General features: G+C 45.3%; 1 protein-coding gene across 1 annotated transcript; it reads right to left on the bottom strand.

The window, feature by feature from the left end:
* Nucleotides 1–257: 257 nt before the first annotated feature.
* On the bottom strand, nt 258–1,962 carry LOC104078310 (transcription factor HES-5-like). The gene is made up of 3 exons (XM_009579890.1): nt 1,870–1,962; nt 1,508–1,688; nt 258–1,379 (listed from the first exon to the last, which is right to left on the bottom strand). The coding sequence occupies exons 1-3, from the start codon at nt 1,930–1,932 to the stop codon at nt 1,138–1,140; spliced, it is 486 nt and encodes a 161-aa protein (XP_009578185.1). The 5' UTR covers nt 1,933–1,962; the 3' UTR covers nt 258–1,137.
* Nucleotides 1,963–12,474: the final 10,512 nt, after the last annotated feature.

Here is a 12,474-nt window from a genome sequence, read left to right as displayed (position 1 = left end):
GAGGGGCAGTGACTAAGGAAATGCTCAATATGATTCAGCTGAGAGAATCTCTGTGACAGTAGCACTTGCTTACGTCTTGGGGTTAAGCGTGTAAGGTACTCATGTGATGGGAGTCATGAGAATATATAGAGTAGATGAGAGTATGAGCCCCTTTCGCTTTACAAAAAATCCCACTTCTTTAGAAGACTAACGTATTAGTCTTCTTCAGGGGCGCAAGTGGCTGCGTATCCCTCAGAGGGAGAGGACCCAGACAGAAGTTGCACACAAATGCATTTTATTGCTCTCTACAGACACAGAGACGCATACACAGTATGCAGGTAAGCCATAGGGCTGTCCCAGTAGTGGGAGAAACACTATCCACCATGAATTAAACCACTTAATACAGACAAAATCATTATTATAATGAAAATGCTAGAAAAAGCATAGCTTACACCCAAAATGTATAACATTGACCAATTAAGCCTTTCACCTACTACCTTTTCTTTAACATAAAGCAGTAACATACTCTTTTTCTAAATTGAAAAAAGCAGCAAAATAGTAGAAATATTCCACATAGTTTCGTAGCTTCTGTTCATCTGTCAAACTTTATATACTAGGACTATGGAAGGGTCACTGGGGAAAAATCCAAAATAAAACAGAAACCATCTTTGATGCTGTACAAGTTATAAGCAAACAGAGGGAAATCGATTTTAATCAAGTGTGCATGAACCAAAGGGTAGTAAATTTATCCTCTGGAGTGACTGAGCGAACAAGCATCACTAGTCAAGCCAGAGCAAAGCTGATGGCTCTTACAAGCAATATTAGAGAAATCTCTCCTACAGCAATTCTTATCCGTCACAACTGTAACATTTACAAAAATACCCTCCTTCATTTTGAAGACATTCGCCCCCTGACTGGGCAGCATGCTGCGTGCTGTTATCACCAGCGTCTACACAGCTTCAACACCACTCAACAGAATGCCTGAACTTTTGCCAAATGATCCCATAAAAGTCAAAAGTATGCCATTCTTTTCACACATAAATAAAGTACACAGGGAAATAAAATTCCCTACAGAAGAGAGGATCAGAGCTGGACTATCGGATGCAGTCAGATCCTTCCTCTGGACTGTAAAAGGCAAAGGTCCACAAAGTCCCGTGACTACCAGGGCCTCCAGAGAGTACTGGCATCTTTCGGAGATGCTGGCTTCAGGGTGCTGGGGTTCCCAGGGGAGAAGGCGACCTCGGTAGCAGCTGACTGGCTCTTCTGGAAGTGGCTTAAAAGTTTGGTCTGTGTTTCAGTTCGGACTTTATGAAGAGAGAGGAAATGGAAAGCTTCTTGCAAACACCTGGAATAGCCCTCTCTGAAGTCAAACTGAGAGCTTTTATGGAAGGATCCTGCAGCTAGAGAAGGGAAGAGAAGAGGGAGGGGGAGGAAAGAATAGTTTAGAGCAATTGTTCATGGCTAGAGATTCATGGAACTGTCACAGATTTGCAGTAAGCTAGAGACTGAAACAAACTTCAATACTCACTCTTCATCTGCAGCTGGCTCTGCTGTTTCAGGTAGCTGACGGTCATCTCCAGGATGTCGGCTTTCTCCAGCTTGGAGTTGGGCTGGTGTCTCTGAAACTCCTTCTCCAGGAGCAGTTTCAGCTGCTCGATGCTGCTGTTAATCCGGTCACGGCGCATTTTCTCCACCACCGGCTTCCTCAGCTGTAAAAAGCAAAGGAAAAGAGACCTGTTATTAGAAGGATCTTCTCTCTGCCATTTCACAGGGCTGTTTGTTGCCCATCACTGTTCCTAAACAATGTGGACCAGTTTCTCAGCTGGTGTAAACTGCTATGAGAACAGCTGAGAGCATGGCTCAAAGCTGCCTTGCTGTGCCTGGACTTACTTTGTTTTTCTCCTTTGGTGTCAGCAGGTTGTCAGGCTCCATGAAAACAGTGCTGGGAGCCATCTGTCCTGAGAAGGGAAGGAAGGTCTCAGAGTGGAAGTCCAGGAGAAGCGTGCTGCTGGAAGCTGCCTCTGCCCGATATTTATACTGTGCAGCCTCACTGAGAGTCTGTGGGTCTCCGGCTTGGTGGAGTTTCCCACACTCCACAGCCAATCGGGGAGATAGGCGGCACAATAGGAGAAGCATCTATTCTTGCATGCTCCATTGCCAGTGAATAGCCTGGGGATAATGACCTTCTCCCAGATGAGCAGGTGGGGAGTGTGTGGTACGTGAAAGGCTGGGATCAGAATTACGCGTCAGAAGCTGGGAAAGAGCTGGCCTTCAATGGGAAAAGGCTGCTGACTAATGCCGCAGATCAATAGCATTCCAGACGCAGCCTTGGGTTCACATGCGTGGAGGAAGGAGGAGGTCAGCTGCCGATGGCGGGAAATAAACTACTGCAGGCAGGCTACTGCGTGGGGCTGCATTCCTCTCTGGGGACGCAGGGAGGCACACGATTAAGCATGCACAAATGCACATGCACACAAGAGCATTTTCTGGCTTTCTGAGATAAAGGGCAGAATTTCTTTAAATGCACTCACCTTGTTTTCTCAGTAAGCCAGTTGTTCTCCCTCAGGTGACTGTGACACCAGTTTTGCCCATGTGAAACAGAAAACAGCTTTTCCAGTTTGGCTTACTGCAAATAAATACATTTAATTGTAAGTACACACAGTTATTGAAAACATTTTCTGTTTTGATCTTTGTTCTCTTCCCTTGATATCTTATGCACCTCTTTAGAACGCTCTCAAGCCATGTCACAAGCACCTTATGTTTCTGTTTTCAAATACCTGCAAGATAAATCCGCAAGGAGAAGGATCTTGGAGTGTTTTGGGATCAGTTCAGTCTCACATGCTTTCTCGCTTCCTCCCTAAACATGTTTTACTCTAATTATTTTCATTTAATCTATGCATAAAGTAAAATTGAGTGCAGAAGAAATTCACATAGCCCATACAATTATTAGAAATCGAATTCCTCATTCCTCATTCTCCACTGGGGCAGTTTCCATACTGAGATGCACAGTCTTTGCTCAATAGGTGCCTGCAGCTGGAAGAGTTAACGGTCTTGCTATTTGTGTCCTATAAACACACAGCCAGAGATTGACGTTGGAAAACTTGAACCAGATCTGCCTGCGTTTATCCTGCCTTCTGCCCATGCTTTCTTTTATGAGCTCTAACCTCACAGAACAGCTGAAGAAGGAAATGGCCGCAGAGTGTTTTCTGCATCCTTTGGACGTGCACCCTGGACTGTGTGGAGCAAGGCTGACAGCAACGTTGCCCTGTTACACCGCAAGAAGGGCGACGTGAGCAGGCGGCAGGATTAGCCCCACATCTAGAACCATGCGTTCTGGTCCCAGATTTACTCCAAATGTGCTATGTGACCTAATCAGTTCAACACACTTCTCTCTGAGCGTCAGTATCTCCCTCTATAAGATTCAATACAGGAATAATAATAATAAGATAAACTACTGTCAAGTAATGTTAGGGCGTATGTTTGGGGATCTCTTGCTGAAAAAGAAAGGGTAGTAAGTAATACTGTTTGTGTTTACATTAATATACGTGTATGTGTGTTTATGTATATATTAATATATATGTGTGTGGTCGGGCATATCGTTTAATGTGAGTACACACACACACGGACACATTTCTCTCTCACTGTGCAACTCATTACTCATAAGACCAGGTAAGGCTTAAATGACCTCTTCCAGGATCTGCCTTTCCATCCCTATTGTACTGCTCTTGAATAGGCTCCCTTCTTTTCGTACAGAGCAGCAGCTGTTGGGCTCTGAGTCTTTTATGTCAAGTTGTGGGAAAGCTTTTGTGACACCATTTCACATGTTCTCCTCAAAGCTTGTGGATTATCTCTGAGCCCATGTAAAGCCACCTCTGAAACCAATCTTTCGCTCCGTGCATCCCTCTTGGGGAGATTTTCTGAAACAGAAACTCCTGAGTAGTAACTCATTTCTTACGCTCGTTAATCAAGTGCGAGAAGAAGAAATGTGCCTATCCTGTGATCAGCAGGGTCCACTAGCAGTTTTGCTAGAGACAGTTTTGTTTTCCAGATTAGCTCACTAATAAGCAGCTATAAGAACAGCAATAATTTCCCCTTCCAGCACAAGTCACATAAACAGGCACTCCAGTTTTACTCCACCAAAGCTGTTTAAAGTGTCAGATGCCTTCCCTGCAATTACCCACAGTACACAACAAGAAACTAAGCCTACTTCTCAGGAATCTGTGCATGATTGCCTTCCTGCATCATAGGACTTTTATTTGGGGGGAGACAACTTAATTTTCCTTGATAAAACTGTAGTAGAGCAGATGGGTGACTTGAGTGACTTGGTCTGCCTTTGGCTTTCTTCTGTCACATTCGCGGGCCCTGGCTGTTTCTGGGATTTGCCCAGTGGTTCGGAAGATGTGAGGGAGGGAGGCAAGAGCCCGGCGCGGCTGTTGCTGCCTGTGCTGGGGCAGCGGGCTGCAGCCCCTCAGCCGACCCTGACCGGGCCGAATGCATTGCCACCCACGCGTCTGCCACTGCTGATTCCACCTGAGATCTCTACAGCAGGATTTTACACATGAACCTCTTATTTCTCCACTCAGCACCCAGGGGATTATGAAGTTAACTCCATGGGAACAGTCATGCTAGCCTGAACCAGCTTACTCTTAGTCTTGGTAGAAATTTTTCTTAATTCACTATTAAAACATTTAGCTCAAGTTAAAAGAGAATGAAACCCTCTATCTCCTTTCTTGCTCCAAGAAAGTAACTTCAATATACCTGCTTGAAGGAATGAATTGTATGGGATAAAAATGCCTACTTGATTTTTTCCAGCATCCCAAGCATCGAGTCCTGTTCCATGTCTGCTTACTGTGTGCGCTTGAGATGCGATGGAGCTTTCTTTCTCCTGCTGTTTAGTAATGACACGGTTAGGCATTGTGGCTGTAAGCCAGCCTTCCGACTTCCTGCCTTTGACTCTGCCGCTGACGCAGTGGAGCGCGGGTCTGAGAGCAGGCGAAGGCTCACCCTGCTCCGTGACCCACGCCGCGTGGATGTGGCTAGCCCCTTGGTGCCTGTACCCTCAGTTCAGCACCTGCGTGCTGTTTTCAGAGCAATGTGAGCTCAGGTCCCTTACAAAAAAACCATAATCCAGCGAAGGCAGTATCAGCTTTCCTAGCAGGGATTCCAGAACAGCTCCGCTGCCCCACATTTGGCCGGTCCAAGGCCAAATGGCAAGGAGTAGGAGACGGTTGTGCCAACACTTTGCCTGATGGCACTGCGGTAGTGGTTGTGCACTTGGCACAATCAAGGGGTCAGCGCTCAAAATTTCTTCTTCATTAGGATCCAAACTGACCTAAAGCCTGCTACTGAGCAGGCTGAATGCTGAATAATCCTCTGTGGCCTTGAGAAATTCACTTAACTATAGAGGCTGGAGGGTCCACATATTCAGAACGTATGTGGTAATAAAAATTACGATATTCAATGTATTATTGTGAGGCGAATGTAGCAAAATCTCCCCCAGATGGTGAATCCAGTGAGGTTCCTACTTCCTCACTCTGTGTCACACAGGAATTTTAAAGCATCTAAAATAAAACCATATATTTAAAATAGCTTTTTATTTTCTCTTTGGTTTCACAGTCTGTGAGGGGAAAAAATAGCCAATTACTGACCATCTTGGAAGAGTTGCTCAAATTAGATGCTCAATTACCCAAAATAGACACTCTGCTTCTGCTTTGGTTGGAAATCCTAAAGAAAACCGATAACAAAAATTCATCCCTATTATAAAGTTAGCAGAGTCAGTGGACTTTACACTAGGGATAATGAATTCTGAATTACACACCTTCTACTATGGTTCCAAACATACATACATAGAAAACTTACTTATTAGGATCCCAAAATACTGGATCTGGCTAACATGTTTGAAATACGGCATTAGCCATAGCCTTCCCCCAGAACCTCTGCCAGATGTTAGCTCTTTAGGAAGACTTAAAGATGCTGCTGCTTTCCCAAGTCTTGAGAGATGCTCACTGCTCCCATTGCTTCTCTCCTGATCCGTGCTGCCCAGATGGCCTTTTGGGAGCAGGGTTTCCCACTGAACACAATGCAGAGGCAAGCACCGTTGCTAATGTGGTTTGTAGTCAGGCACACTTCCTTTGTGACAGGAATGAATATAGTTAAGAAATGGTGTGGGAAACTCTGAGGTACAGAAACTTCCATAGCCTTATGTTAGTCATCTGGAAAGCTAAAATGCTTGGGAGCTGGGACAGAGCAATGCTTCTGAACAGAGAACGGGAACGACAGCAAAATGTAGGAGACTCAATTAGTGCTGAGTCCTACAGACCATCCTGAGGTGAAAAATAAAATGGGTCCAATCCTAAGGGCCTTACCTGGATCCTCACCAAAGTCAGTAAAAACTATGGACTCCACGAAGTGTGAAGCAGACTGCTAGATTTGGCCTGCAGCTTTTGTACCTCCAGAGCTATTTCCTGATCTCCGGTAAACTGGGTGTAAGTACAAATTACCTCTACACCTACAGTGGAATTTATCAAAGTCCTAATCAGCAAAATTTGAGCCTGAATTTTCACCTGCCAAATACCAATACCAGAATCTGGCCTATTGTTTCCCATTTCTTTCATCCAAGCAACACAGAATAGTTTAGAAGTATTAATGAAGAGAAAAGCCTCCCCATAGCATTACTGGTATAAAATCTGATCTAATTTTCTTAAAAGCCAAGCCCAGCTCCTATAGCTCTATATGAGTCATACAAGAGTATCATGATATCCTCATGGTCCATAGGAGTCATCTTTTTTCCCTTAGCACTGTGCAGCAAAGAGGCGCAGAAGTCCCATGGCAAACCTGCAGTGATGGCTGCCAGGATGGGACCTGCACTGGTTGTGTTTCAGAGCTTGGGACTTCCAAGTTCGCTCAAGCAAAGCACACCAACTGACACATGGAGCTAGGGAATCGGTGCCCTGCTGTACCATTGTGGGTCATGTGCTGCAATGGTTGCGATCATATTTGGTCAGGCCAGCTTTTGGTAAAAAGAATAAAAAGACAGAGGTACGGAGCAACCTGGGGTATGGGCCGTCTGACTGTCAAGTGACACTCGGTAGCAGAGTCTCTTGGTATCTGTCGGTGACTCCATGGACAGTCCTAGCAAAAAACCACATTATTCTTCTGGGCAAAGCTGAACTGAGGCAATGCCTCACCTACAGCAGAGGATCTCCAAGCTGGCAGGAGGAAATCGGTCCTGTATTTAAACCCCATATTTAAAGTACAGCAAACAGCAATTCAGATTAACGTGCCAGGGCAATTAAGGATTGGAGGAGCTTCTGTATCTGTTTGCAACAGTTTGCATAAGCTTACGAGCAGCTTGACTAATATCAAGGGTCTGTGTTTCCCAGTCCTATTAAACAAATCTGGGGAATTAAAGAGGCAAACAGAATACGTGGCTCAGAAGTCTTAGTGTGGGCTGAAACCACCTCTGCCACCTTCAGCGGGACAATTTTCTTTGGCCTTACTGGTGGGTGAGCGAGATTCTGCTCCTGCAGCTCCTTTCCCTGTCATTTCCTCCCAGCCCTTCCTCGCTCTGCTGCTTGGCAGTCCCCTGTTTGAGTCTGGCACAATTTCTGTTTGCATAGCTTCCTTCATTTTTTTCCTTTTGCTCAGGGTTTATTTTCCCTTCATGAAGTTTTTATAATCTGATTTTTCGTTCTGTCACTCTTTTTCCCTCTGTCTGTCACAGGCAGATGTGGTTTGATGACAGGAGTGTCTTACAGCCCTGCAGACTGTGTGAGTTTGGAGTTCCTTCCAGTTTCCCACACTGCTCTCCTATTCACTGCATTCAGGCGGAGGATAAAGGAAGTGTGCCATGCTACAAGCTGAATTAGAAATGGTGTTTGACTTCCCTTTGTACTTCACAGAAACCTTGCTCTGGGTAGACCATCTGCATAGCACTCGCTGTGGAGAAAACCATTGATCAAGGCCTGTCAGCCCAGCTGGGGGAACTTGGGAAAGTAATTCCTTGTGCCACTTCAGTTCTTTAGGGCTTAACATCTGGCTGGAGGGGGAGGCGACAGTTGATGGTTTAACAGTCCTGCTTCCTTTCAAGTTTGGGATGCTGTTTTGATCCCCGATAAGCCTTTCTGAAATCCTGATTTTAATAACATGGAAAGCATCCAGAAGACTAGGAATAATGCACTGGCTTTGCATTTTCAAAGTGCTTTACAAATACCAGCTAATGAATCCTCAGCAACCTCCTCTGTGAGATAAGGATGTATTATTAGCAATGTTTTACAAAGGAAAAAAAATGAGGCAGGCAGGAGAAAACCAAAACTTCAATATTTCAAATAGCCTACTGGTTGCAGTGCTTCTATCGCCAAGTGGCTATTTGAGACATCTGGTTTGCAAGGATGCTCAGCACCCACTTTTGTTTTAATTAGCTTTGGCATCTCTGAAAAGGAGCCAGCTCCCTAGCTTGTGGGAGAATTTGGATTAGCGGCCTGGACCACACTCACAGCCACGCACCACCTAGATAAGCAGATGCAAAAGTTCTCCTTTGTACTCAAGTTCAGTAGTGGTTTTTGAAAATGTTGTTTAGTACAATTTTTTCAAGCCCATGAAATGCCTGAAAAGGAAGATGCACTCAAATCCTTGATCAGGAAATACTTAATGATCTGTTCAACAGAAATTAACTTGATCTCTCTAGAAAGTAAACTAAGTTTAAATTTGTTTATTCATGCTCCTGAAGACCTACCAAAACCTCAGTCTTAAGCTGCAGCTGTCCTTAGTCCTTGTGCAGATCTGTCTGTCTGCACCGTCTAATTTTGATCAGCTGCCTCCCAGCAGTTACGGTTATTCTGGGCTTGGAGCTCCTTGGAGGAGAGGATGCAGTGTGCCCTGAATTACATGAACTCTCTGAGTCTGTAAGGGAATTTCAGGCCCTAGACACTTGGCCTGGATAAACTCAGCGACTTAGAAACAAGAAAGGAGCCATACTGCTTTAGTTAGCAAGTCCAGTGCTATCTGCAGCTACAGTGTTGTGTGCTGAACATGGGTCGTATGCAAAAGGGTCTGCGCAGTCTCCTGATGGCAGCTCCTGGGGACTTCATGCCAGATTCCCAGTACCTAGCGCTGCAGATGATTGTAGGGCACGGTTTATGCTAACAGCTACGCTGGAGATGTTCTGGGGGTCCTGGTCCTATTCTTAACCCTCTCCAGACTGTTTTCTTTAGAGTCTGGCTCTGTTTATTGCACTAGATTCCCCTGATCCTGACATCCGACAACGTGCCTTGCCCCGTGGCATGGTGATGAGGGCATCCAGCTCTTCCTTGCATGCCTGGTGAGGACCAAGGTCTGTCAGTTCCTGCATGTGCCCTTCTGCTAGTCCTTTGCCTGTCTCAGAACTAGGTTATCTAGCTTTTGAAAAACCATTCTTGCCTGCAAGGCAGGTGCCTGCTTTTATCAGACATGATCTCTTCATTCTACTGCCAGCTGAACATGGCAAAGATGTTCCTCAGTCCTCCAACATCCACCTGCCTGGCAGGGCAGGACCTGACACTGAGCCCCAAGACACTTTCACCAGACGCACGTCCCTTGTGCTCCGCAGTGTGGTGACCGACAGCCACCAAGCATGAGAAAGTGGATTCCGGTAGGAGCTTACATCCCAAAACTCAGGCTGAGCTCAAGGGAAGGGGAGAAATTCACTGGGGCATATGGGAGAACCAGCTTCAGGTTACAAACTTGTTCCCAAGGTAGGGAACAATTAAATGAGGCTCAGGGGACGCCAGGGAGGTCTGTGACTATTATCTCCCCTCTCCACCGCTGCACTAGCTAGAGCTGAGTGATTAAATATCTGACACATGCAGACAGGATTAATTGCTGCTTTTATAAGGGGAGAGGTGACTGCCCTCCTATCTGGCACCAACACACCATTCCCATCTTGTCAGTGACAGCAAGTGGTTGTTGGGGCCAGAACCACACTCCCAATTCTCAACCTGCTCCTCTGAAATATTCTCTCTGCAGGATACCTTCTCCTTGCCAAAATGCTTGGCAGCACTATTTGGTAAGTCTTGTGATTTTTATCATGAGACTTATAATACTTATGGCCTTCAGTAGGACTTCATGTCCAAGCCTCGTGATTCTATAAAGAGAGAAAATTAATTATATCAATCCAAACGAAGTCCAAATCTCAATAATCAAAAGGTAAGTAAAAAAAATCCATCAAAATGCTTTTATTTTTATTAGAAACATCAAAATGGTTTTGTCAAATCCCTACGACTTTTAACTCCAGAATTTATTTCTTGAAGCCCAATTTTTGACATTTGAAAGGTTGGGGGTAATGCCAGATCCTCAGAGATGCTAAGCCCATTGTAAGAACTGAATACCACCGTCTTCCAAAAAAACCCACCCAAAACTGCATGAACTCGGCGGCTTCTGTGTTTGCTCCCTCCACTCCATGGTTAGCGACAAGCTGCTCTCTTTGGCCAGAGCTGAGTAGGTGACTGACCGATGGGGTCTGCGTATTTCAGAGGACTTTTGGGGAGCGTGTGCTCCCACTGAAGGCAGCAGTCTCTGGGGTGCTTTAGAGCAAAACTCAAAACCATCCGGTAGCACGTGTGAGAGAACTGCTGGGTCTCAGCCCTGTCGCTGAGATGGGGAACAGTTACGTTACTGAGATCAGAACTAACTTAGCACTGACTGGCGTAACTATAGAGCAAGGTGTAGCTGAGTGCCCTGGTAAAAGCAGAAGGAAGGATATATTCCGTGGTTGGTTTATATGGGGTTTTGAAGGAGGAGGGTGGTAAACACATAACATGGTGGATCCCGCAAAGCCTGCTCCCAGGGCAATGTGTTCCTTTGAGACATAATTGATTCCTGCCATCAGGCACCAGCCTGCTCTCCCCCAGGGTCAGCGCTTTCCCACATCCAACCCCATTATCCCACAGACCATGCCTTTTGTACAACACACTCCAGCTATTCATGTGCAAAGCAGCTGTAATCCCCAGACCTTTCAGAGTCAATATACCAGGAAATAATAAATCCCTCTTGTGCACTCTTGAATATGCTGAGAGGTGACTTGTGGGAATTTCAGCTGGGCAGAAAAATAATAAATTCTCCTTAATTTTTAATTATATGGAATACTCGCTGTAGAAAGACTATGTCATTGGTGCATGACTATTTCAGGGTCACCCACACAAGCAGCTATAGAAATTGCTTTTGCCTCTAACAACCCTGAAAATGCAGATCAAATTGTCTCATATGTTTCTTAATGATCAAAGTCCACTTTCCTTCACTTATGCACCTGGGAATGGCAGTATATTAAGCATTCTGGATCTGAAGAAAAACTAATTAAAAAAGGTTAAACCTGCGAAGAATGTACTTTACAGTAATAAAAGACCCCTTTTTGCCAGGGTTGTAACATCTAAAGGAGGCAAGATAATGCCATGCTGATGACATTTAATGGAATATTTTATACAATAGGTCTAATAACAACATAACCTTTTCCCCTGCAAGAGGCAGATTTCACTACACTTCCACTCTGTTGGTTCAGACAGCAGAATTATGCTTGGCTTGTGAGAGCAGAAGCAGCCAATCCTGAATAGCAAGTTTGGCAGGATAATTTCTTTATATATTGCCTCCCATGCCAAACCATTTTTTAAACTACTTACTGTGTGGAATGTAGTACCACTGAAACACTCTGAGCAGAAGACGGTAGGCAGGGTCTGGCACACCTGGGGGGCTGGGAGAAGGGATCCTCATCTGTGACCCCAAAGTAAGCAGTGGCTCGTTAGTTAAAAACTGTCAGAGTCATTAGTGTTCACCTCAAATAGGTAGTACCCTGTCTTTTCAAACCTTACCCAAGAAACCTCCACAGAGCGAGTCATAAGAAGTATGAGGATGAAGAAGGGATGTGGTAATACTGCAGGGATTTGTGGTGCTAAAATCCAGGAATCTTAAACATTAGGACACATCCACCCAGAAACAGTAAGGTATGAGTGTGGCACAACACTCATAGTTTGTATTTCATCAAGCATTCAAAGATAATAATTTCCACACAGATGTGTCAGCACAGGTCTACTTGGGACCCTGGTAGGTGTTCTCATTGCTGCTGTCTTCCTCGGTGATACTGCCACTAACACATTACCTGTGAAAGTGAGATCAGAGCTAGCTTTGTCCTAAAAGCCTTCCATTTTACCTGGGTAAATAAGCCTTTCCAGCAATGCTAACCATGGCTGGCCTGAGGAAGAGACAAAAGCCCACTTGAGATCAGACTGCACGCAGGACAGATCCTGCAAGGCCCTGCTCTCCAGGCAGCCGTGATGACAAAGGGGTGTCCCAGGGAAGGAGTATCTCCGCCAGGCTCCCAAATGATGGGGAGAAAAGAAACTCCTCTGCAAGACAGCGAGAAGAGGCCACCCTTAGCACTTCCACTGCAGAGGAGCACTGTCCCCAGAGATGCTCCTTCTCCGCTGTGTGCTCAAGGCGTTCAGAAGTATCCCCAGGTGATGCCAGAAA

This window comes from Fulmarus glacialis, unplaced genomic scaffold (genome assembly GCF_000690835.1).
Source record: "Fulmarus glacialis isolate BGI_N327 unplaced genomic scaffold, ASM69083v1 scaffold31516, whole genome shotgun sequence".
In the NCBI taxonomy this organism is placed as follows: domain Eukaryota; kingdom Metazoa; phylum Chordata; class Aves; order Procellariiformes; family Procellariidae; genus Fulmarus; species Fulmarus glacialis.
Note: the sequence above shows the minus strand (reverse complement) of the source record. Positions and strands in the feature narration are given on the sequence as shown.

Coding starts and splice junctions, on each gene's coding strand:
- LOC104078310 (XM_009579890.1), bottom strand. CDS start 1,932: ATGGCTCCCAGCACTGTTTTCATGGAGCCTGACAACCTGCTGACACCA. Junction 1,689..1,869: donor CACCAAAGGAGAAAAACAAA/GTAAGTCCAGGC, acceptor TGCTTTTTACAG/CTGAGGAAGCCGGTGGTGGA. Junction 1,380..1,507: donor GAGCCAGCTGCAGATGAAGA/GTGAGTATTGAA, acceptor TCCCTTCTCTAG/CTGCAGGATCCTTCCATAAA.